This window comes from Columba livia, chromosome 1 (assembly GCF_036013475.1).
Source record: "Columba livia isolate bColLiv1 breed racing homer chromosome 1, bColLiv1.pat.W.v2, whole genome shotgun sequence".
Lineage (NCBI taxonomy): Eukaryota > Metazoa > Chordata > Aves > Columbiformes > Columbidae > Columba > Columba livia.
The window spans coordinates 145,084,874-145,110,742 of NC_088602.1; the positions used below are offsets into that span (position 1 = coordinate 145,084,874).

At 42.6% G+C, this 25,869-nt stretch overlaps 1 protein-coding gene across 7 annotated transcripts in view; it reads right to left on the reverse strand.

The window, feature by feature from the left end:
• RESF1 (retroelement silencing factor 1) overlaps positions 1-25,869 on the reverse strand; it is a 35,229-nt gene that overhangs the window by 2,786 nt on the left and 6,574 nt on the right. For 3 of the 7 annotated variants that reach the window (XM_065034841.1, XM_065034869.1, XM_065034889.1), the window contains exons 2-3: positions 8,803-8,885; positions 414-5,788 (exon numbers count right to left, since the gene is read on the reverse strand). In XM_065034841.1, coding sequence (XP_064890913.1) covers positions 414-5,748 — 5,335 coding nt within the window. In that variant the 5' untranslated portion in view covers positions 5,749-5,788; positions 8,803-8,885. Of the gene's footprint in view, positions 1-413; positions 5,789-8,802; positions 8,886-12,946; positions 13,183-25,869 lie in introns of all 7 variants that reach the window. The other 4 variants (XM_065034862.1, XM_065034852.1, XM_065034882.1 and 1 more) reach the window with 2 other exon arrangements.

Here is a 25,869-nt window from a genome sequence, read left to right on the forward strand (position 1 = left end):
CCAGCCAGATCTATGCACGACCAGGTGACCACTGAATGCAAACCAGATCACCTTTGGTAACTATGCCAAGGGAACCTGCTTTCTATGAACAAGCCAAGCTACCTTCTAAAAGCAGGTTAGAAAGCATTCTTGCAAAGTTACTTGAAGCTGCCATGCTCTGAGCTACTCTAACATTATTCTGCAAAACTTAAGGAAAAAGAATAAAACACTAAATTGCAGGAAAAGTCTCATTCTTTTTCAGCTTAATACACAGCTACAGTCTGTCAGCTGGCTAAGCTATTTTGACCTTCACGTTCTAGAGCCCTACACATTTGCTATCTGTAGTTTTGTACAGCATGAATTTTAAAAGCAGTACATGCTTTTTACTTGCAAATTAATTTACTTACAAATTAATAATCAAGACAGAATCATACCTGCCACAATGGCTTTCTCTCTTTCCAGGGAATCCTTTGCAGCTAAGCTTTCATCATCAGCTGTTGAGTTTCTGAACAGTATCTCTGGACACAGCTTAAATTCAAGTACTTCCTGTTTACAGGATTTCTCACCTTCTGAGAGAGAAGAATCCCTTTTTCTATCTGGGTTGTTTTGTGACACTTTGGGCTCTGTATGCCAGGCAAGTTTGATAGGTGACGTCTCTAATTTTGTCAGATATATGCGTTCCTGTGCCATACGTTTGAAGGCAACTCTGTTCAGGTAATGTTTTTTTGGTTCCTTTTGAAGATGCAATTTTAATCTGCTATTTCTTCTGTTTAAGTATAGCAGGTTTTTATCAGGAAACATTTTCTCAGAGCACTTGTCTTTGTTTTGACCATCAAGATGTCTCTCTTTGTTAGAGAAGAAGTTTTTCGAGATGGCAGAAGACAGAGCTTTTTTTCTCTGTAGTTTAAGCGCAGAGCGATCTGCTAATGAACTCTTCATTTTCCAGCCATTTTCTCCGTTCAATTTTTTAGCTTTGTCAGTATTTATTATGCAATTATATGAAAGTTGCTTGGAATTCTTTGCTTCCGATTGTTTCAGTCTTTCCTCTTCTACCTTTGTTTTCTTAGGGTCTCTCTTCCCAATCATATTTTCCTTCCTCTTCCGTTTGTATTGCTCCTCCTGTGAAGGATGAATTTTCATAGACTTATGCTGAGAATATACGTGGGGTTTTGACTTGAAGTCTACAATGCCAAAATTTGGGACCTTTATAGCATCAGCATGGTAACTATTCAGCTTTTTATGTTTTATTTCTGCTGATAAACTGTCTTTCTCTGTGACATTAATTCCTACGTCTTGCCCAAGGATCCCCTTTTGTTTCTTACAGTTCTGTTCTTCAAGTGAGTTCTCTTCACAGGTATTTTTTTGTCCCTGAGTGACTTCAGCACGTCTAATTTCAACAGTTTCTGACTTTGTAAATTTGCTAGCTTCTGTTTTGGATTTCATGGTCAAACCTGGTTTGGTTTTATCTTTTGAAAGGGACTCCATTTCGAAAATACTCTCTCTCTTTCTGGATGACTTGGTCACATTGTCTGCATCTGTATGACCAGCTTTCCCTGACAACTCTTCGGAGACTGTCTGATGTTCTTTTTTGTCAGAATGAAATTCTTTGCCTAACAATGGGGTTCCTCTGCTGACTTGCAGCTTTTCCTTCCAGCTGCTCCTTTTAGATTCATCAACATTCTGTTTTTCAGGGGAATTAGGTGGTCCAACTTTTTCCTGTTGTGTTGTAAGTGGTTTGTGTTCATCATTCACCGTTAGCCTAGTTTTTTTGCCCATTACAGAGGTGTATTTGCAAATATCTTTTTTGGTTTTGCTCTCACCATTTGACATTTTTTCAGAAATTGGCAGGTTTCCCACTGCACAGTTGTTCATCGTTACAGCATCAGATTTACCGCTGTTTTCTTGCCTCTCTGCAGAGCCAGTATTTTCAGCTTTTGGAAGCTGATTGTTCTTCTCTGAACCAGTCATTCCAGATTTACTGGGGCAGTGTGGCACTTGACGTGCTACAGATAGACAACCCATTGAAGAGCAATTGTTTTCTTTTCTGGGGTCGGAGGTTTTTTGCGTTGTTTTCTTCTCGCATAGACTCTGAGTAGGCTGAATGCTGCCTTGATGGTTCTTCTCAGCTGAAGCCTTTTCTGACTGTGGACTCACCATGCTCCCACTGTCACTAGGGGAACACTGGTTGTGTTTAGGAAACAGTTCTCGCATCTGCTCAGGGCTTAACACTGCAATTTTTATCTGATCTACTGGGTCTTTCAAATGAGAACTCTTGTTGCAAATTTCAGCCTTTTTTTGAGGTTGATTCTCCATCCGCTCAGCCACGGAATTATTTTGTACTGGTTCTTTTGTCAGTGCAGTAGCACCTTCAATGCCATATGGAAACTCTTCCATTAGTTCAGACAGCTGATTACTTAGACATTTAATAGGTTCTGCTCCAGAAAGTTTCATCTCTTTTTCTGTGCTCTTTCTGCTGGACTTGTAATCTTGTTTACTGTTGTCTCCTGGAACAGTGAATGTATTTGTTACAGCAGAAACATCGATAGAGAAATCCAGTGAATTTTGAGCTAACTCCTGGTTTATACTAGCAAGAATTTCTAAATCATTTTCAGGATGCTTGACAGATGCATCCAAGGACTTTTTTTGTTCCGAGGTAGAAACTGTTTTAGGAGGATTGCCACTGCTTTCTTTCTCCAAATGACTAGTTGTGATGCCATCCAAAATTTCACCTGCTTTACTCTTGCAGTTTGTTGTTTCTTCCAATGTCTTTTGCAGCAAGCTCTCTCTTTGCACAGTGTTATTGCTCGTCTCATTTTTACACAAGTCCAGCTGTTGCTCCTTTTGCTTTGTGTCTGATGCATCTCCTTCTGATGAGGTACCATTTAACTTATGTGTCTCGGGAACTGACCTGAAGATACTTGCTATTTGTGGATTATAAGATCTATCACCTTCAACAAGAGAACATACACTAGAAATGCAAAACATCTGTTCATCCAAGACAGCTATGGATATATCTCCTGTCTCTAACACACCTTGCTTGTCTTTATGGTCTCTCATATCTTCTTGAAAGATTTGACTAGAAAAATCTATGCCCAATTCAGGAAGAGAAGGCTTGTTTTGTACTCCGAGCTGCAGATTTTCACTGGCATCTTGTGCAGATTGACTAGCTTTCCTTTGGTTTTCATCACATGACTCATTTGCACTCACACTGTTATTCACCATTTTGTTTCCATCAGCTGACTGAACCGTTTCTATGTTTCCTTTATCAGTATTTACCACATTTAAACAGTTTTTCCCTTCTTCTTGCAAGCTTCCCGAGTCAATGAGTGGACAGGTTTTACCTGCAGATGTTGGACATTTGTCTGCCTGCTCACTCTGTGTTCTCTGTTCAGAAAGTACTAAAGGAGAGACAACTGCAACTTGGAGTTCAAAACTTTTTATTAGATTGCAACTCAACGTATCAAGTTTTTGCCCTACAGAAGCAGCAGTTACAGGTAAAATTGCTTCATTTGTATCAACCAGAGCATTATTTTGTTCTCTGCTTTTTGTGTTTTGGCTGTAAGATGAAATCCGATTTGTTGCGGGGTTTTCATTTGACTGCTTATCTTGCACACTTACAGATTCCGACGAATGCTTTCTCCACAAGCCCAGGCACGCAGCTAGCTCTTCCACAGAGTAACTGCAATTGCTCTGTTTAACAGATGTATTTTTAGGAATTGGTGTTTTTTCCTGAGCTACACTGCTCTGGAATTTAGCTTCACCAGATTTGGTTGTTTCTGACACAGGAGAGTTTGTGTTAACCGTAAGTGCCTTATCACCTTTCAGACCTTCTATGTTCTTTTCACTAGTGTCATTTAGTAAGCTTCCACCTGAGACAGATGTATCTACCAGTGGTTTTTCACCACACAGAAGATGAGTCAGTATTTTATCAGCAGTAGCACCAGCTGTCTTCTCTTTCAATATATTTGTGCTGCTCAGTACAAAATGAAGAAATGATGAGTTTTTGGGGTACGATGGCTTCTCAGTATTAGCGGGCACATTGTTCAATGCAATTTTGATAGAGCTATCCACTTGACTAAAAGCGGAAGCATTGTTCAAGGATGTCACCGTTTTTTGAGAAGAGGCCAAGGCATTTGCATCCCTTTCTTTTGAGATGGGAGTGCTCTCAGAATTCTGGGCTGGGAGTTTGCTCTGAGAGGGAAGAGGAGCAGAGCTTAACAAAAGGTTTCCCTGCTCCACCTGAGGGTTACTTTGAGTTACCTCTAATCCTCTGTTATCAGCATTGGCTATGTTTTTGTCATTGCTTTCTTCAGGTGAAGAGTTAAGTATTGGACTCTCTGTCCCTGTTGTTTCAGATGGGGCAGGTGGTACATTTTGGTTGGGCATCCATAGAGAATGATTAGCAGGAGTATTTTGATTACTTGGAAGAGGTGGGGGATTACTATTGTTATGTTCTGAAGCTGCTAAGAGTCTTCTTCTATAATGATGCATCCTTTCAAGGAGGACAAATTTTTTTTTAATACTGAGCAACCTTTGAGCTTCCCAAAATAGTCTTTCCTTTGTAACCGTTCCTTCATCTGCTGCTGCTGCAGAAATTTGAGAATTAACAGGCCTATTCACTAAACTACTAGTCTGGCTTTCTTGAACTGAAGTAGGATCACTTAGTGGTTTTGAAGCAGCCACCAAAGAAAGAGTTTCCATTTCTTGCACATCGTATGATTCTTTGGAAATGCCAAGGGATGGCACAGGCATTCCATTAAAAGGCTGATTTGATGTTGCACTTCCACCTGAATTACATACATGACTAACTGATTGACTGATTTCTCCAGACTGCTGTTTCTGACAGTATTGCTGAACACTGTTAAAACCAGAAGCATGTTCCGGATTCGATGGGCACCTCTGTTGGCTAAGGGTGCATGCATTAGGTACATTTTGAACTGTCTGTGATATACCTACTGAGGACTGTGCTGTAGCTCTTGAATCACAGTTAGTGGGCAACAATGATGGTGCAGAACATCCATTAGGAACTTCTGGTCCCATCTGACTTGTTTGATATTGCAGCATCTGTACATTTGCCACAGTATTTTGAGTCTGTGACTGTAAAACCTTAAACTGAAGGTCGGGATGATATATCTGCGTTTGGACATGTTGCCCAGATGTACTAAGAGACATAGAATTATTCTGAGAATTAACGTTACTCTGATATAACATTGTAGTTCTCATAGAATTGTGCTGCAGTATTTGTGGCTGTGCAGTGTAACCATTTACTGTGAAATACTGAGATTCCTGAAGTACATTCCTCGTGTTATTTCTAGTTTTCACTAAAGACGACACGGGAGGCAACTTTCTACGAGAATAAACGTAGGTGTTAGAGTTTGGCCAAGTCCGAGTCACCTGTGTCTGCAAGTGTGATGTCTGATTGGGAGGTTTCGGAGCTATTGGCCTGTAGGATGGTAGATATTGATCAGAGTATTTTGAGATAGAAGAGTCATTACCAGCTACAGATGCTCCTGGTAAGGCCTGATCTGAGGTTCTGAATCCTTCAGCATTTACAGAAGGGAAGACAACATTGCTGGTTGGCAGATACACCATTTGGTTATTTCCAACATAAGTGCATACATTTGTAGAGGAATAGCCATTTGTAGAGGAATAGACATTTGTCTGAGGAAAAGTATGTGCATTAGAAAAGAACTGAGTGTAACATGTTTTTTCATTTTGCAGGTTATTATTTGCATCAGCATTCTGGAGTGGTCTTAAATTCCAGTCCATCTTTTCTTGAATTCTTTTTCTTCAGCCAAAAATCAAAATGCTAAAAAAAAAATAAAAATAAATCAAACAAAACCTTAATCTTTCATTTAAAACCTATTTCACTTACCCACAAGTGATTTAGAATGCTTTATGAACAGAACTGTCAAACTTAAATTGCTAGGTAGAAGAGCAACTCCTTGGCACAACCCATGGACATCAATGTTGTCATGTCAAGTTGCATAAATTATTTCCCAGAACACAGTTAAGGTACAAAAAGACAGGGTAGCAACTGACAATTCTGTTGATTGTCCAACGAATAATAAAATCCTCACATTATTCTGCTAATTCTACTATCATTCCATTTTTTTATTTAATGGTAGATTGCTACATTTACCTTCTCATCCAAAAGAAATGGAAAAAAAACAATATGTTTATATAACACGATATAATGAGAAACGCTAACAGGTGAGCATAAGAAGCACCCACAAAATATAATGCAGGTCACAGTTTTCATACAAGAATGGACTGCAATTATATCTTCAAATATAACAAAAGAAAGGAGAAAATGAATTTGGGTTCAGTGAAGATGGCTCATAATAATGTGGCCCACTTTTATCTTACATGCCATTTGCTCTTCCCTGACACTAATTTTTGAGAAACACAAGTCTGTGACTCTAGTTAACAATACATGTAGATAAAAGTAAACCAGCCCTAATTCTGTTTGGTAGCATGAACTTACTCAAGTATGAAGTATGGAGACAACACTATCATCCCTGCTGCTGCAGTAAGTACACCTCAAAGAGGTGACCAAGTCACAGATCTCTAATTCTCCACAAGTTATATTCCAGAATTTACAACTATTACCAACAAGTCCAACTGAGTAAGCATGTTACTTCTGAAGGATCTCTGAGAGGTTCTTAGAGATGTCATCTTCAAAGCCAAACACCGTTTCAGTCTTCAAAAATTGAAAAGCGCAAAAAAACCTAACAACAACCAATAAGCATGAATGCTGTTTGCATCTCAGTAAGTTCCTCTCAGTATGGTCAAACCCACCTAGGACAGAAAAAACACCTTGCTTTGTGCAGCGTGTTAGACTACTTCAACAAAATATTTCAGGTCATTTCTCCCAGATCACCAAAGGCTCCCAAGTTTCTTTCATGGGCTCTTTTAGATTTTAGGACTCTCCTGATTTCAAACATGGGAAATAGAAGCACCACTCAGATCTAGCATATAAGCGCCACAAAGCTAGAATTTCCAGAAGTTATTACCGAGATTCAAAGATTGCTCTATCTTCCTTCACTCTTTCTTTTTACTTTCTCTGCTCTCAAAGGACAGCAATAACAAAAGTAAACAGGAAAACAAAGGAACTTAATAAAAAAACGTCAACAACAGTATCAAGGTGGTATTCACAGCGATGCAGACTTTTGCATCCAAGCTAAAGATTTCAGACTGCTAATATTACACCACATATTTCCCGAAAAACAACCAGGGCATAAAACAATCACGTCTTTGAATTAGATAACTGCTGAAGAAATTTAAGACATTTATACCTTCCAGAAACATGACTGAGATATGTAAACAAGACTAAGATGCCAACTAGTAGTAACTGTAAAGAGAGAAGAAACTTTGACTACATGGAACACACAACTTAGCCATGAATAAAACCCAATTCTTGTCACAATCAAGACCATAAACATGAGGAGTACAACCTTAGTTCATCATCACTATTACTTGGATTAAGAAAACTAAGTTTGCAACTGTGATCACAACCTGAAATGTTTTTATAACTTTAATACAAACTATGGTACTTTAAAAAGTGATATTTGGCAGAAAACACTTGTCTTCAGAAGATTTGAGAAGATCAGTATCAGTACAAGACTCCAAAAGACAAAGAAAAGACTCTTCCTCACACATACCCGCTTCACTCCTTCACCTGCTACTTTCTCACTTTGACTACGAGCCTCAGAACTCATCAGAATCTACTACATAGGCAACTACCAATTTTTCAATGATGGTACATAGAAAGGGAATGGAGACACCCCCCATTGAACACAGGAGTAACTGCACAGCTCTTCAACAAATCATATCATGTGATTAAAACACCTCCACTTAAGCTCCTCTACCAAACAGTTTTAGGTAAGTATCTGGCCCCATCTTATGTAACGTCCCTGAATCATTCTGGAGTCACCCCTATTCACCTCAGAGAGGGATCTGAGGGGAATTTGGGCCACCTATATAAAGAACAGTGAATTCAACTGTTACAGGTTTCTGTTTTAGGGGAAAAGGAACAATGCATCCAAACAGCAGAAGGCTACATTTGCTTCAGTTTTCTAATAGCCTTAATCTACACAAAACATCTAAGCTTATTTCTGATAGGAAAGACCTCCATTTTCATTAGCAATGTTTGTTATTGATTATTATTGATTACTTCTTAGAGGCCCCTCTCCAGGAAAATACCAAGAAAAATAAATGAAGCCTAAAACACAGAATAAATTGTTACAGGCTTTTGATCTATTAGATTGGGTAAGACATGCCAGCAAAGATTTAATACTTCATTCACTGAACACTGTAACTTAACATTAAAAACTGTACAGCTGCACACTGGAGCCAAAAAACACCTAAACAGTGAAAGCAAAGGGAGAGTATGAGACAATGCAACAATGTTACACTGGACTCAGGAGAGGCAAACCAAGATCACAGTAACTGTTTTTGACTCCTCAAGTGTACAAAAAGCACAGACAAAACCAGTTCGCTGTCACCAGTCAAGAGGATAGTGGGACACACAGTAAAGACTCATGAGGTTGCATCCCTTGTCCTACACATTGCTGGAAGAGAAAGTTAACATTAGTGCGGCAGAAGGCCACAGAACCATAGTGTGGGAACTACTGTGCTGACACTGGACAGTAAGTGAATGACCAGCCCCAAGCAAACATTTACCGTTTCTGCAGAGAGCAGCTTGGCAGTGACCAAACTGCTAATTTAGCGTTAATGCATGCAGCATTCTCGTTAAATGGTAAATGCAACAATAGAGCAGGTAAGACACCTGCATGATGATCATCAGGGTGAACTACTCACCTGTCAATTGTTTTCTTTGATTCACCAGGGAACATGGGCAACCAGTTCAAATGGAGTAAGCAACTGCAGAAGACAACAGGTTGCTGAAATTAAAGGACATAAAAAGATAACTCACCAACTGTGGGTTAAGATCAGCAGCAAAGGATCACAACACTGAAGATCCCAACAACCTGAAAAATCAACAGTTATGGTGGCAAGCATCTTTCTCCAGGCTATGTCAACACAAAAGGACAGATGATCCTGGAGAACCCATGTCATGAGCATGGTCTCTTACGGGCCCATACAAGGATCTTTCGGACCATAACAGGCCAGGAGAACTTATTCTGGAGTTGCTCTTATAGTCAACCCATGACAAACTGGCTGGATAATAATACCTCGTAAGGTCAGAAGGCAAGTGTGCATTCTTTGTGTGTACATGTGCAAAACACTAATATATCTGGAGGGCATCTGCCCAAAATTAATCAAGTCAAAAGGGAAGATGGTCATCAACTAATTAATGGTGTTGAAGAAGAATGCAATCATTGTCTGGATTAAATGATAACTGGGGAAGCTCAAAGACACTTTTGGAACAGAAAAGGATTCAACAGAAGTGTAAGAGAAACACGATTTTTTTTTTTTTTTTTTTTAATAAAACACTTTGGGGTGGAAACAGTCATCAAGATCTGTGTGGCATTGCCCAAAGTCACCCTGTCATCATCACAACTTCCACCTGTGCCAGACAGAGCATCATCTCCATGAGATGCTGTAAGGGGACCAGCATGTATTCAGCTGAGGGACTGACAGTGCATAGTAAAACAAGTAGGGACTCACAGCTCAGCTGTGTGCATGCAAACTCAGATGCCTTCTCACCAGCAAAGGGATCAGCAGGTTATAGGGAACAGCAAATGCTCGCATAAAGCTGAAGCAACCCCATCATCCACAGAAGATGTGTGCAAGAAGAGGGCTTGTGCTTCTAACCCATACAGCAGGAGAAGGTGGAGAAAGGGATGCACATCACAAAAACAGAGGGATTAGAACTTTCTGGGATAAAAGAAGGGTGTTTAGAAACAGTAGATGCTTCCAGAAACTGTAAATACTTAGCATTTTTAAAGTGTTGCATTTTATGGTTTGTTACATTACCAATTTTCCTTCTGAAGATAAGAGTTGAGTGATAGCCACCTAAATACATGTGCTTCAGTCTTTAATAAACTACATGAGCAGAAGAGTTCTCTACTACAGTTTACTATAACCATACACTACTGTATTCATGCAGGGTTTTTTTATTGCAATTGTACACTGTAGTGCCTGGGCTATTTAAAACAAACCAAATACCACTGCAATGTTTCCATAGTCATTTTCCATTAGGTAACACTGCTATACATTTGTTCCTGCTAACAGACTGACCTTAAGCATAATTAGTGGAAAGAAGTAAACAATATTCACCTGGAAATGAGTAACATCAGTAACCCAGAAGTACCATGACAAAGTGTCCAGCAACAGGAAATTAAAGGAATGACAACAAATAAAGGCTATTTGATCAGGTGACCCAGTCATCAGGGCACTAGTAATACAAATTCAGCACAAAGCCAACTCTGTGGAAGATCCTTTGATCACTCTGGAGAAACAGCCACCTGTAGACCTCATCGCTTTTCAAAAGCATTGAAGTTTACTTCATCCAGATCCACTGATAAGGAGGAAGCTAGTGTTGTACCCTGCTGTGGTCAGCAAAACCTCATATTTACCAGTGTGAATGCCAACATAGGGCTGGTCTCTCCCCAGTTACTTAGCAGGAGCCCAACTTACTTAGCATGGGAGCCCAACTCCTCTGATGTAACTGTAGCAGGGTTTGTGGTAGGTTGACCTCGGCCAGCAGCCAAGCATCCATGCAGCCACTTGCTCACCCACAAGCAGAAAAGGAGAGAAAACTGGAAGAACTAAAAGTGAGAAAATTCAAGGGTCGAGATAAAGAAAGTTTTAACAGGTAAAGGAAAAGAAAAGCAGTGGGTGGAAACAAGCAAATCAAAGGAAACCACTCACTATCTCCCACAAGCAGACCAATGCCCAGCTAGTCTCTGAGCAATAGCCACCTTGGAATCCAAACCCTACTTCTTCCTCCATCTGTTTTTTATTAGTGATCACGAAGTTATACTATATGGAATATCCCCTTTCACCAACCTGGGTCACCTGTCCTGGCTGTGTCCCCTCCCAGCCTTTGCCTACTCTCATTCCACTTGCTGCAGAGGGGCAAAGTGGAAAACAGAGGCGGCCTCGGCACTGTGCAAGCACTGCTCAGCAACTGCGAAGACACGGGTGAGTTACCAACTATGTCTTAGGCACAGATCCAAAACCCAGCACCATACAGGTGCTGTGAAGAAAACTAACTCCATCCCAGCCACACCCAATACAGTTCAATGCAGTTTGCAGCCCTGTAAATTTAATGCCTCATATGCTTTATTTAGAACTACCGATTTATTAGTTTTAGATAACAGATACTTGAATTAATTAAGGTCTCAACTTTTTCCCTAGCATAATGACTTCTGTGCTAATCAATCAACTGCCCCAGCACACCATGATGAAATTCAGCGTGCTGAAAGCATTAAAGGTATTGACCGCTACGAATTGATCCTTGTGCTCTAGGTGCCATGGCTGGCCTCGGACACACTGGTGGAGAACACAGGAAGCACTGAAGCTGTCCAACAACAATCTCTCCACACCACGTAAGTAAATAAATGGGGGACATAAATAGGAAGTAGTGCATGGCATAGAAAACAATGTGAATAAAAGTAGTTCATCTGCCTCAAGTTTGCAAGGTGATGATTTAAATGTAAGGGTTAACTAATAAACATACTATTTATTTCCATTTAGGTACTGAGCCTTGTCTGTCTAAGTACAGACTTGCTCTGTGTTTTAAGCTGGCCAAATAAGATCCAGCTGAAGCCTGAAGGTAACTGCTCACGGTATCACATTCAAGCCAATATGCTTTGCTGAAAACAACACACCACTTACGTATGGGAATTTAAGTTAAAGCTGTGTTCTGAGCTCCCACTTTTTCTTAAATCAAACTGGACATAAGTTTATTTACATATACATATATAAAATGAGAAATATAAATTAAGAATAAGCCTCTTCAAATTAACTGACAGTATCCTCAACTTAACTTTTCTGAGTTACTCATGTAAACTGCTAACCTGAACACCCAGTACAACAGCATTAAAAAGCAGCCTCTCCCTAGGCACTACTCCTATGTGTAGGGCTTGCACATGTGACAAAGACACACATGTACTCAGAGAGTACAAAAATTAAACTGCTGTGGGTAAATTAGTTCAAATGGTGCTGTCACAGTCAGATCCTCTGCCACTATCTACCCCGTGAAGGAATAAGGTTCCAAGGCACAAAGTGAGATTTAGTGGGATACTTAATGTAGGTAACAATTCTACCACCCTGCGAGAGAGGACTATCCTGCTTCTATTCAAAACTCCTCATCATCTACCTAACAGGTATCACTCAGTTCCCAGGAAAGTAGCCTCACCCTGAGTCCCAGGTTAAGGGGAGATGACCAAGGCACGAGCCAGCAGATCCTCAGGAGTGCTCCAATTGGGGCTCCCCAGGAGTGGTTTATACATTAATTCCCTTGGTGCTTTCTGTTGTCACTGCCTAGGAGTGTCATTTCACCCTTGCCAGACAAGCCCAAGGCCCTACTTGATCTGGATTGTTTCCTCACAGGTCCCTACACATTTGGGATCTCCAGGGTCCCGGGTAGCAAGTGCACAGGCTTAAGGTCCAAATTCCCAGTGAGATACACAAATCACAGTAGTCAAATTCAGAGTCTTATTTGACAAAAAATAAGCTACAGGAACATGAATATACAAGCACACACAGTTCACTACAGGACTCCTTAAAAATAGCTGGTGGTGTATCAGGAATTAAACTAATGAACAACCAAATCTTTAGTCAGCCCTTTGAATGTGAGCGTTACTAATTTAACATCAAATAGGGGCTATATCCACAGAAATTCTCCTGGCAAGGGGGTCTCCCAGAACCTGGGTGATTATCCAATTCCAATCTAAAGAAACTTACAGCAGACACAAGTGACTGAAGTAAAAAGAAAGAGTGAAAGCAAGACAGCTTTACTTTGTCATATGAATAAAGTGAGGAGAATTTATACCTGTCTTTAAATCTGTGGTGAGTGGAGTCAGGGTCCCTGGTATGAAATTCAGATCTGCCTGGTCTCCTTCCTTCCTTTTGCTATTTACATTGATTCTTATGAAGCCTTTTCAGGTTTACATGTGTTAGCAGAAAGGGGTTCTTCAGTTGGAAGAGATGTTTGGGCCAGCACCCGTAGGCAATCAGGGCTGCTCTGAGTCCAGGGCTGAGTCTGGGAGTGGGAGATGGTTGCTTCTTCTGGGAACAAAAGAGAGACATCAAAGAGCCATTCCCTTGGAAAGGCCACCCAGGGCAGGGACATCAGCAGCTCACAGCTCTTCCTGACTGCTCCAGGCACTTGTCCCCCAAATGAGACTGTCATAACATGTCTTGAAGGGGAACTGCATCCTGGTGCACCCCCAGGCCACCACAAGTGCCAGGGAAGAGGGTCCAATGGATTCAGAAGCACTTGAGCCTGATTGCCCATCCAGCCCATTTTCTTTTCTTAATTGCCAAAGACTCCTGCCCACTCACCCTCAGGCACAGCTGGGCAGCCTGCCCTGCTTAACCCTTGATGCTTTGGAACTGACATTCTGTGAGTCAGTGGATTGCCAGGGAGGAAGCTGCAGCTCTGCACAAAACCTCAAAATACAGAAGTCTAACAACATCTGCAATGCACTTAGTTGCATCACTTTCCTATCTTCCCACCAGAATTCTGTAGCACAACCAGGAAAGAGAATCAACATCCAGTTTTAGCCCTACAAACTCTCCTTCCAGTTTCAGCTATGTGAGATTTCACAATTTCTGGAAAGAACACAGTATTTCCATTTCAAAGAGAAAGCACAGACTGAAGGAAGAGACTCCACAACCAAACTCTTCTCTGTACCTGACACCCTCAAGAGTGTGCAGCATTAGACAGCAGCCCTGGCATTGCACAGCAAGGACAAGACAGACACACTTCCCTGCACTGAGTCACATAAGGAAGGGGTGGAAACACGGGGTTACTATGTATTATACGGTATTTTCTGTGCGCACAAGGGAAAGAAGCAGCACAGAAGGGAGCAGAGGTGGGATGTGATGACAGGTCAGCAAGTCCAGATAGTACCTTCGTGACTCAACAATAAAAGCTAGACAGTCTGATAAAAAAATTTCTAATTCCTCAGGCCTGTTGGCTGGTCAAGTTGCTTATCTGAAGAAGCCCTGCCCTACTTCCTGCTGTCTTGCTTGACAACCATGCTCATGCAAGTCTTTGCAGACCCCAATATTAAGTTGTTTATTAAATTTGATTTATTGAATTAAGTTTAGCCCAGTGTAGGAAACAATTATTTTGCAAATATAATAGGCCCAGGCAGGATCTCTCAGCAAAACATATTTTAATAACAATTTTGCAAGACCGGGTGTTCTACCTAAAGCTAGGCACACCTAATAGGGCAAAAAGCCCCTGCTTATATCTTCCCAAAATCCCACCCACAATTTCCCTCCCCTGTTCCCCATTGGCTGGGTACTTCAGGGTTTACAGACTATCCCAACGCACACAATACCCTTCCCCTAATCAATCTATTGAAGATACAGATTCCTGGTACTTTGGCTACTCTTCCCCTTAAATTAACTTACCAATACAGGTATTGGTACATATACAGGTGTCAATACATATTCTGGGAAGAGACTGTGTATTACATTAAGAATTCAGAGTCTCTCGGTCCTTCGCCCCTGCTGGGGTCAGGTGCCAGGTCCTCGGTTATGTAAAAACAACAGTTCCTCATTAAATGTTCCTTATACCCAGTATTACTGAATTACTGGATTTAAAATTATTTTGACCCAGATAAGTGTACTACTGATTGAATCTTGTTACTGTACTGCTATTTGAGACAATTTTTTTTATCCCTAAAGCTGTTAGTACAGTGTCGGTTACTGTATCTTGAATCTAACTCGACCAGGATGCCTCAAGCCCCTCCGCTCCATTGTCAGAGGGATGCAGTACATGGCACCCTTACTGGCCCCAGTCTCGCAGCAAGTGCCTGAAATGTTCAGAGGCCTTGACCCACCTGTGGGCACCAGATGCTCTTACGGAGGCAACTACCTGTTCCCTTCTTTCATTAGAGAAAGTCAGAAAGATGACCACATGAAGAGAAAGTTACCCTGCCTATTTCCCTTAGCTCATGGTCTTAGAAACACTGAGCACCACTCAAATGCAGTGGAAGGCCAAGTTGTGTTCTTACAGAAATTAATATCTCAAGCCCAGCAGGACATTTGGGCTAGGATAGATAAGACTCTTGGCACTGCCTGTGTTAGAAGTCTTCACATGACTGTGCAGAAATGAGAAGGCCACATGGCCCCTGTGGTGATAGTACCTGCCCAAGAAAAACTTGACAGGTGGCTGGAAGATGCCAAGAAGGGAGTTTTTGAAACAAAAATACATTAAGCTTCATATATTGATCAAGATACCTGGGGCAGAAATATTTGATCCAACTTGACTTCAGAAAATTGTGTGTCCTGACTGGACTTACAAATCACATGAACAATTAAAACTGCTAATGCTAATGGATGCTAATGGCAGCATTGCAACTGTGTTTCTGTGTGCTCTTTCACAGGCGCAGACTTAGCCAAATCAAGCAGACTCACAAATCTGTTACTGTGGTTTATTTAACCTGTCTTGCAAATATGTCACATGATGGGGGGGGATATAATCTGAACTTCAGAATCAGAAGCCTGGATGCTCCTTTAGGGTCTAGAATCCAACTACAAACTTCAGTGAAAAATACATACTCTGTCTTTCAGTCATCGCTAGTGCGTGCTCAAAGGTAAAGGCCCCAAGATGACTGAGGCCCACCAACTACTCCCTGGGCCAGTCCCATAGATTTGGCATTAAGCACAGGTAAGTTGGTTATCAAACACACTTTAGATGTAGCCCCTGTGCCAGACAAAGCCCTATCAGGTTGCCATCCCTTTGTGGCCCAGCAGCACCCACTAGTCAAAAAAGGTCTACTCAGAGCCCATTAACATCGACCCGCACTAGATTTACAGGCACATTCCCCAGTGCCACATGGTCCCAACCATTAGCAAAGCTGATTCATGTTATGCTCATTCTGTCATCCTCCCACCTCTGCAGCTAGTTACTACCAAATGCCCTTGTGTCCAGTTAAAAATCCCCCTAGGCTTGTGCAAAAGGGCCCTGACCTTGAAGCATGGAAAGCCTGTTTGGCCCTGTGCATTCCCAAACAGGCAGTCCACAGAGTCCCAACATCTGTTTTACTGGCTTTTGCCAACAAACCCCACCATGCCACAACTTTTCCCACCAGAGCCTTAGCAAGGGCCCCTAGTGTACCTCCTGCCAGCTCATCAGCTGGGAACTAGAAAAACCCCCAGCCCTTGGTTACCCAGACTTGTCAGACATATAATTAGCACCCCAGGGGAACTGGTCAGAACCTGCTGATCCTTCTCAGGTGGCACAGAGGGTACAGCTTACAGGGACTTCCCATCCAGAGGTAGACACCACCAATGATGCTATCATTTGTCCTCATGGGCACTCAAAATTCTGCCTTCAGTTGAGCACACTGGAGGGGACCACTTCCCTTACCCTCTGCAGCAGTTGATGTGTTCACAGGAGCCCCTTCCACCCTTTCCCATAGTCAAGTGCAATTTCCCTAAGAGACAGATGGCCTAAGGATCTGAAGTTTTTTTGGAGGTTCTAACATCCATTGCAGAATAACCAAAACACAATTCTATTCAGGTCAGAACAGCAACAGTGCATTACTGTAGCTACAAAGGACAACACAGAGCAGCAGAGTGGCAGCCTCTGCTGGCACAAACTCTAACCCAGCTGGGGCAGTGACAGAGTTTATATACTTCTGGGTTACACAACTTGTTTTTCACAGAATTACAACTATGTATCAGGTAAGCAGGATGTAGTAAATTACCACAAAAATGGTAACACATGGATTACTCCAGACAGTACTTCCTTCTACGAGTGTCACTTCAATATTTGGGTCACACTTACACAGTGAGTCCATTAGGTAACGCTGCAGATATTTCTTAACTAGAGAGGCCTGCAAATGCCTATGAGGCAATAGCTATTTTACTTCCACATATGGAACTACTCAGACACCAGGCCTTTCGTGATGCTCAAGGGAAGGTACTTCTCCTGATACTTCTGAACCAAAACTCATTTGGGTATTCTAAGAAGCACCCTCCACCTCCAATGACCCGTGCTGTTAACAGCTTGTGAACCCGCAAGCCCCAAAACTCATTATCTCCCTTCTCACAGAACTAGAAAAATAGGCAGCATTCACTTGCATCCAACTCCCCCCTTTTAACAGCCCCATCCAGTCAGCGCACAAACCCAGCAGGTTCCGACATCTGACCAGTGACTACCAAGGCATAAACTCTGTTCCTCTCTGTCTCATGCTGCAGTCCCAATAGCTGCTGAAGTAATCAATTCCTCTTTACCTATTGCATAGGGGGTTTGGACATTAAAGACATTTTCTTCCAGTGTCCCACCCACTTGCACAACCAAGCTCACTTTGCTTGTACTTGGAATGGCATTCATTATACCTTTACTCATTTGTCTCAAGGGTTTTGGTGTAGTCTTACCATTACTGGTCAACGTTAGCTGAAACTTCTCCCACTCTTTATGTCTCTCACCACCAGCATACTGATGACATTTTCTTAGGCAGACATAGATGGGAATCTGTTGCACAAGTTATGATCTCAAATTTCAGCACTCAAAGATCACCAGGAACTTTATATTCCTCCTGGTAAATGCCAGGGTCATGCCCAGAATGTAAGGTGTTCGGGTTCTTTTTAAAGGAGTTTTCTTGTGTGCACATACCAAAGCTATTCCTGAAAGTGTTTCGCAACATTTCCTTTACTCAACATATTCCCTCCTCCAAATGCAAACATTAAAGTCTACTGGGCTCTTTACACCTCTGTTGTGACAGGCCTGGGTTTTAGTCAGCTAGCCCATCCTCTCTATTCCTTGCTGTGCATACATTTCACCTGAGACTGGAACATGAGGCCCAAACCCTTTTCCTAGAAGTATTCAACAATATTGGTATTTGGGACCCCTCGCTCCTACTGGTGGACTAGAACACAAAGTCCGGCACAGTCTACCCCTAAACCAATTCCTTGAGACAGCAAAGGGCAGCAAGATGTGCAAGCCTCAGATGGGGAATGGCATTGTGCTTTACATACCACCTTACTTGTCGTTTCTGATATTGACAAAGCCCTTGTGGATTGCCTTCTTACACTGGATGGTTTTACAACCTATTCTTTGCAGTGTCCTTCACACTTTACTTTCCCTGAAGGATGTGTGCAACCCATCACCACTCAGCATTGGGTTCCTGCTTTCTCTGCTATCAGAATCCAACCTTTAGGCCCTAACCATACAATTTTCACTTCCTTCTCCTTCAGCTATAAGCAACCCATCAGACTCACCTATTACAGAAGCCTATCCTTTCAACACACCACAGAAGGATGGTTCGTTTACTGAAGCCTCCACAATTCTTCACCATGATCCCTGGTTTGGGCACGCCACTGGAGATGACCAAGCTGTTAGACCTGATTGCCACGATTGCACAGAGAAGGCTGAACTCTTGACCCTTTACTTAGTCATTCGCTCCTCTCATGACCAGGTCTACAGTGGCTCTCAGGCTGTTCTTGCAGGGTGCACCCACTGGCTTCCCTCTTCTTCCCTCTTCTTCAACACCCATTCTGGGGATATTTGGGGCCACCTTCTTTGTGAATAAATACAGGACTATGCCCACTCAGGTTATTTGGCTGTCAGCCATGCTGATTCCCACTTTGCTAAACCCATGTCCAATGCCTTTTGCAACGCCCAAGCTGATGTAACTGCTGTGATCATAAGAGTGGCAATGGTGGCAAACACTGACACCCGTGGTAAACCCAATCACAGGCCAATTGTAGCAGATGAAAATGAGGAAACTTCAGCCCCAGTCTCCAATCTGGACCACAGAACCACTGTGGTAGCTCTCTGGTTGCACAAACATTGGGGTCTTCCTGCTGCTAAAGCCTTAGTCAAAGTTGCAGCATGCTATGAAATATGTCTTCCTTTAGACATGGCACAAAGGATCACACAGGCCTGTGACACAGTTCCCAGTGGGGAAGAACTGGTCTCTTTCAGCAATTAGCTACCCACAGGCAGCACCATGGAAATACCAACAGACATTAAACTGATTCAGCAATCAGTGTGCCATGTACCTGTACCAACCCTTTTGTGAAATGTCCCTTGTGGCAGATGCACACCCCTCCTCTCTACCCCTCTCTTTCTTTGACATGGAAGGCGCAGACACGTCTCCCCCCACCCTCTCCTGCAATGGGGTTAACAGCTTCTTTTGTTTTAACTCGTTGATCAGGGTCATTGATCAGGGTCGTTAAGAGAGAGAAGGGGTGGGGGCATAGAAGTGCCATGGAGCCGCTGGGCGTACACAGCCAGAATGGGGGTGCTTAGAAGTTTCAGGACACCACACAGCCAGAGTGGGGGTGCAGAGAAGCTTCTGGAATGCCTACAGTCAGATCTGATCAGGCTATATAAAACGGGATTCTCGTTGAGGCTCCACCCCTTGCGTGGACCTCTTGGAACATGAGCCAGATGCTGTGGCCGAGAGCCCCTCCCTTAGGCAGAATGGCTGCCTAAGGTAATCTTCTGGGACCGGGATTCCCCACCCCCCACCGAGCCACGTGGGTGAGTGACAAAATTTCCTTAAGGTAATCTTCTGGGACCAGGATTCCCCCCCCTCACCGAGCCACGTGGGTGAGTGACAAAATTTCCTTGAATTCCTCACAGGATCGCGAGTGCTTACTCCATGCTTCAATATAAGCACGTGTATTTTCTTTAATAATTCCTTGCCAGATTCAGGCAAGTGTATGCTTTTCCCGGAGTCAGGGACGGCTCTGGCATTGTTTTTGGAGAGCCACGTGCATGCACACCGTGGATCTCCATTGTTATTATTTTGCTGCACCTTTAATAATTACCTTGACTGATACTCAAACCTGTATTTATGTCACTATTGGAGAGCTAAAACCCCATCTTCGACCGATTAATCTGTCGCATTTTCTTTAGCGAATACAAGTTTGTTTTGGACCTTGTTGTCCGTCTAAACTAACTTTGGGGTGCCTCCGTGACAGTCCTTTATACCTTTCTCACTCAGTTGACATTGTGTGCCTTTAGGTTAAGGTGTTAATCACTAAGTTTAATACTATTCTCTTGTCTGAGTCCCACTGATATTTCCCTTCCTGACCTCACCACAACCAATGCTCCAACTATTGTTCCTAACTCACCCTCAGCTCCATCCTCCATCGTTACTGAAGTACAGAATGGAATCACAGAACAGTTTAGGTTGGAATGGACCTTAAAGACCATCTAGTTCCAAGCCCCCTGCCATGGGCAGGGACACCTTCCACAAGATCAGGTTGTTCAAAAAGCCTCATCCAACCTGGCCTTGAACGCTTCCAAGAATGAATCATCCACAGCTTCTTTGGGCAGCTTGTTCCACTGTCTCATCATGATCACAGTGAAGAATTTCTTCTTAATATCTAATCTAAATCTAACCTCTTTTAGTTTAAAGCCATTATGCCTTGTCCTGTCACAACACTCCCTGACAAAAGACTCCAGCCCCAGTTTCCTTGTAGGTCCCCTTTAAGAACTGGAAGGCTATTAGAGGGTCTCCCTGGAGCTTTCTCTAAGCTAAACAACCCCAGCTCTCTCAGCCTGTCCTCACATGGGAGGTGTTCTAGCTCCCTGATAATCTTTGTGGCCCTTCTCTGGACAAGGCGGTACTGATGCGATCAGCAAAAATCAGACGCAACAGCTATTTTTAGATCCTAACTAATAGGCAGAGTTAACACTGCAAACCAGTGTATCTAGACTGAACTCAGCAGAATCCCACCTGCTGAAACTCAACAGTTGCCTGAAATAATGTCACTGACACAAAATCACACCTACAAGCCTGGCAGCCCTAGTTAAACTTTATGTATGAAGCAAACACAGACTTAGCTGCTCCTTATACATTGACTATAGGAGATGCTACTACTGAATGAACCTGCCCTATCTCCAGCTTTACATCCAGATAGATCTGTGACCCATCCCATGGATCACTGACAACAGGCCTGGCAGAGAAACACAGGACAACAATAAGTAAACATTGAAGATGACATCCCTGGTCCAGGACAGGGCTCATGTGTGAAGGGAGTTCCTCTGGAACCTCTGATATGTGCCTTAATTCCCTGGGGGACTCTGGCATTTTTCATTAGACGCTAACGAACATGCTAAGACAGTACTTGTCCATATCAGCAATGGCTGTGCATGTTTCTGATCTTGAATGGTCACCAACAGCAACTGGAGCTTTGAATTTGATGTTACATCTAGTTGTGGGTTTGTTAGTTTTGACTTTATTTTGTTCATTGCTTATAATAATTCTGTATATACAAGTTGAGCAAATAATGAAACAAATTATGCTAATCCAACATGTAGAAGATATGCAATCAACTGGCTGACTGTGCAATGGTATATAATTAGCATTAATTGTAATGCTTAAGTTAAGCAAATTATCCATTTATTGTACCCTTACCACTGATCTGCAATATGTTGCATATTTATGACAGAAAATAGGTAACTGTACTATTACTCTGTGAGTTGATAAAATGGATTGACTGTAGCCACATGGTGGGGTGTGATGGATACATTCAACTCCTTGACTAAATTAGTGATAGTTTGGTTCAGGCTCCCAAAGGAAATTAAGGTCTAGGCCATTACCAGGTCAAGAACTTATCTAGTTCCAACTTGTTCTTTGAAAATCCACAAAGGAACAAGGTGACACGGTGAAGTTTGATGCATATGAGCTAGGAAATCAAAAAACCAACCATGCGATTAACACATGAATAGCAAGTGCTTCTTCCAAGGCTAATTTGTGAAGGAACAAATGAAGTTGTGGGTACAAGGAGTTCAATGCTTGCCCTTTCCATTGTATGCAATTTGACTACAACCCAACCACTTTATTCCATAAATATGACAGCCTGAGGGAGCCTTTTGAACTCTCCCTGTTAAGCGGCTGGCTGCATGGCAGTGATCTCCTCTTGAGTTGGGATGCCTCCCAAGGTTACTCCTCAAGGTTGAGAGATCCCTTACCAACTGCAGATCTTTGGCAAGAGATCAATAACACATATAACCTCATATCACAGGGAATTACTTGTATTGGTATTTTTGAATTACTATTATATCCCCTGTACAGTACATAATAGATTGGACTTTCTTAAGCGTCACTTTTACAACATCTTAATTCAATAAGATGACTTTTGCTGCTACTTTTGGTGGTGGTTTTTTAGGCAGTGTGAATCTCCCCTGTGACAACTGTAAATGAGTCACTTATAACAGTTTTAAAGTGTTCTTGTTCATTATTAAAAGCTTCCTTTTATTGACCAAAACTCTAAACACACATATTTCAACGCCAGCCACTCTAATCTTGGTTGTTTGTGTCACAAATACGTTTTTTTACATCGCTTTGGCTTAGTAGCAATTTAGGATTTATTAATATTTTTGAGACATCACAAGATTAGGTTGTATAATTCTTAGTAGTACTTAATCATCAGCCAATTTAAGAGAGCAATTTAATGGAACCATTTTGTTACAATCAAAATAGTGACACAGTTAACAATTCAAGAACGGTAGAGTTCATAAAGACTGCACAGTTTCCTCAATCAAATGGTACATACAGATAGAGGTTAAATCAAATCACACACACAGATAAACAGTTCTAAATCAAATTGCACATTCATAAACAGGTTAACCTATTATTAAAATTTCCCATTTTGTGAATATCATGAATTACTTTGTGTGCTGCCATTCATCAACAGATGGTTGGTGAACCTGGCGAAATCAGGCCTTTCAGTCCTTATGGAACAGTCAACACACGATCTTTCAATCCTCACAAAACCTACCCTGGCAGGTATCCCAGCTCAGGGGGAGATAATGGGTCACACAGCTCACTGCAGTGCCACAGAGTTCCAAAAGGTCTCACTTTGGATCACCATCTCTAGGGTGTCAAGATGATTGCCTTTGGTTGGTATTTTCCATTCTGGCCACAACTGGTGCTGAGTCATTCCGTATACAATTCAGACAGCAGATGGCCCAGGTATGGCCAGGGAGTGCCTGACACCCCAGCCCCAGGCCACTGCAATTGTAATCAACATAACAGAACAATGGGAGATCTTCCCAAGCTTGTAAGGCTTATCTCACAGTAGCCTGAAGCAGGGCTGCACCACCACAGTTGCCTACCCCTTCAGAACACGGCCTTCAGCAAACACAAGCTTCCAAGAACTGAAAGAACTAAAGTTCAGCTGCAGGCCAGCAAAACTTTTCTCCCTTGTTTCTGCTTTTGGATTTCTAACAGTCAGTCTCAGTTAAACAAAAGCATTTAAAATTAATTCAGTATGTCTGACATACAGTAAAGGTTACAGAAAGGTTAGAGTAGCCTGGCAGACTTGCACCTGGGGTACAAGATGGCCTGAATCAACCAGGCGTGTGATCCAAGGAAAAAGTATGTATGCACACACCAAAAACTCTCATTTTCCTCAGTTCATTTAACTGGAAGGCTGGAGATCAGGTTGTTTGGTTTGGGTCATTCAGTTTTTTCTTAAGTGAAGACAATTCATTCAAAACCCACCTAGATGCATCTGCTCTAGGTGAACCTGCTTTAGCAAGTGGGTTGGACAGATGATCTCCAGAGGTCCCTTCCAACCCCAACCATTCTGTGATTCTGTCCTCAGGATGCAAATCCAGCACAGTGCGAAGGGCACTTGGAACAAACAGGACCTCTTCAGAACACATGAAGAAACAGGACATGAGATTTTTCAGTTCAAGCAACAGTCATTAAAACAAAACCCATCAAAACTATCCTCTTCAAATCACCTCATTAACATAGGTCCAGTGCTTGTTAAGAGATGCTGTAACTGACCACCTCCAGCAGCTCTGTGGCCTGGTGGTTCCTCCTGCCCAAAGGCTGGAGCCCAGTCTGTCTCCAAGGCTGGAAACCCAGGTGTCTCCTCTCCATCGCAGGCTGCTGTACACAGCTGTGCTGCTGCTTTCCTGTTTGTGTGTTCGACCAGTAGCAAGGCCAGACGTGTATTCCAGAGATACACACAGGACACTCACACCAACAGCCACAGACAAGAAGATGCTGCCTTCAACAGCACCTTCACATATGACTCACAAAAAAAATCCAGTATAGACAAGTCCCTTTCCTCCTCTTTGGCTGGTCAGAATTAAATGTCTCTAAAACTCACACACCCACACTCTCTACGGTCACAAGCACACACACGTTCCTGGTTTCTTTAAGAACCAGCACAGTCCCTTGGCCCATCCAATACCCCTCCTGCACAGATCCCAGGCCCTCTTACCCACTTCAAAGGGTCTCTCCTTGCTGGTTGTCCAGCTTAATGGTCACCAGCAAACAGACGCCTGCACTCACACATGTTTCATAAGCAGTCTGCACTCACAGATTCCCTCCAAATACCAGCATAGACCCTCTGCCCATCTGATACCACTGCCTGGACCCAGGGCCTCCTACCCGACACCTTGAGGCCTGCTAGTAAATTATTCAGGCAAACCCCAGAGACCCAATTTGGAAAAGACGTGTCCCGCACAACCCCACCAGCAGCCAGCACGTGCACTGTGACCCACCATCCCACTCTAGCCACCAGTATTGAGCACCTCACTCGTTCCAATCGCTGACACTTCAGTCCAGGGGTGCCTGCACCCCCAGGTCTGACGCCAGCTGCTGGCAACAAACCCATTCATGCCAATACCCCCAGTAGCTGGTACTCTGGACAGAAAGTCTGTGGGACCTGTAGAGACAATGCCAAGAGGAACAGTCCTTCCAATTACTGATGCTGAGACATCCTCTCACTCCAGTTGCTGACACCATGGGCCAGAGATGCCTACACCTCCAGTCGGACTCCACTTGCTGGTCCAGTTATCAACTCAGACCGGGCTCCTCAGTAGCTGGCAGTCTTGCAGCATCCACACACAAAGGACAGAGAGACAGTCAGGGACAGACTCAAGACATGACTGGCTGCAGGGATCGGGCCCAGGGCTCAGTCAGACAGACCTCCTGACCAGCCACAGTTTACATACAACTGTTCCACCATCCTCTTCCACCCACACCTGGGATGCAAAGGTTTTCAATCTAATCAGTTTAAAAGTCATGGTTTGCCCACAGTTTCTCAATGGCTCATCAATTATCAAGACTGACACTGTTTGTTTCTTCTGTCTCCTTCACATCTGCCTGTCAGGTTTATCTCTCTAAGTTTTGTTTATTGCTTCCCTCTTTCCTCTAGAATCCCATTTGACAGGGTCCTTGATCAAATAATCTTGCTGAAATAAACACTCTTACATCCTACACACTCAATTAACATAGCTGAGGACATTTACTTCTTGTTATTATGTCCAGCATTGTTTATCTGCCAAGTTTGTGTCTCTAAACATTTGGTTTATTCCTTCCCCCTTACTATCTCCTTTTTCACTGAAAAGGTCCTTGGGCTGATAACCTTAATGAAGCAGATGCTCTCACCTTTCACAAACCCTTACACTCAACACATTCCCCAATTTTATTGCTGCAGTGTCCTGGAAATGATGCTCCTTCACTGCCAAAGCAGTCCGTTCTTTTAACTCTTGGTCTGCTGTTTCTCCCGCTGCTTTCTCAAACATTTTCATTGATATGTCAGTCACTGCAATTTTAATATTTATGTTACAAACCTCGAATTCAGGACTATACAAAACTGAAGGAACACTTAAGGAAAGGATCAAATGTAGGGAAAAGGGGGATGTGTAAGAACAATGAGAGATGGAAATAGAGAGGAAGAATAAAAGGAGCTCGTGACAAGTAAGGGCTTGGAGGTCTCCACAACAGCAGCTGGAGAGACTGTCAAGCAAGC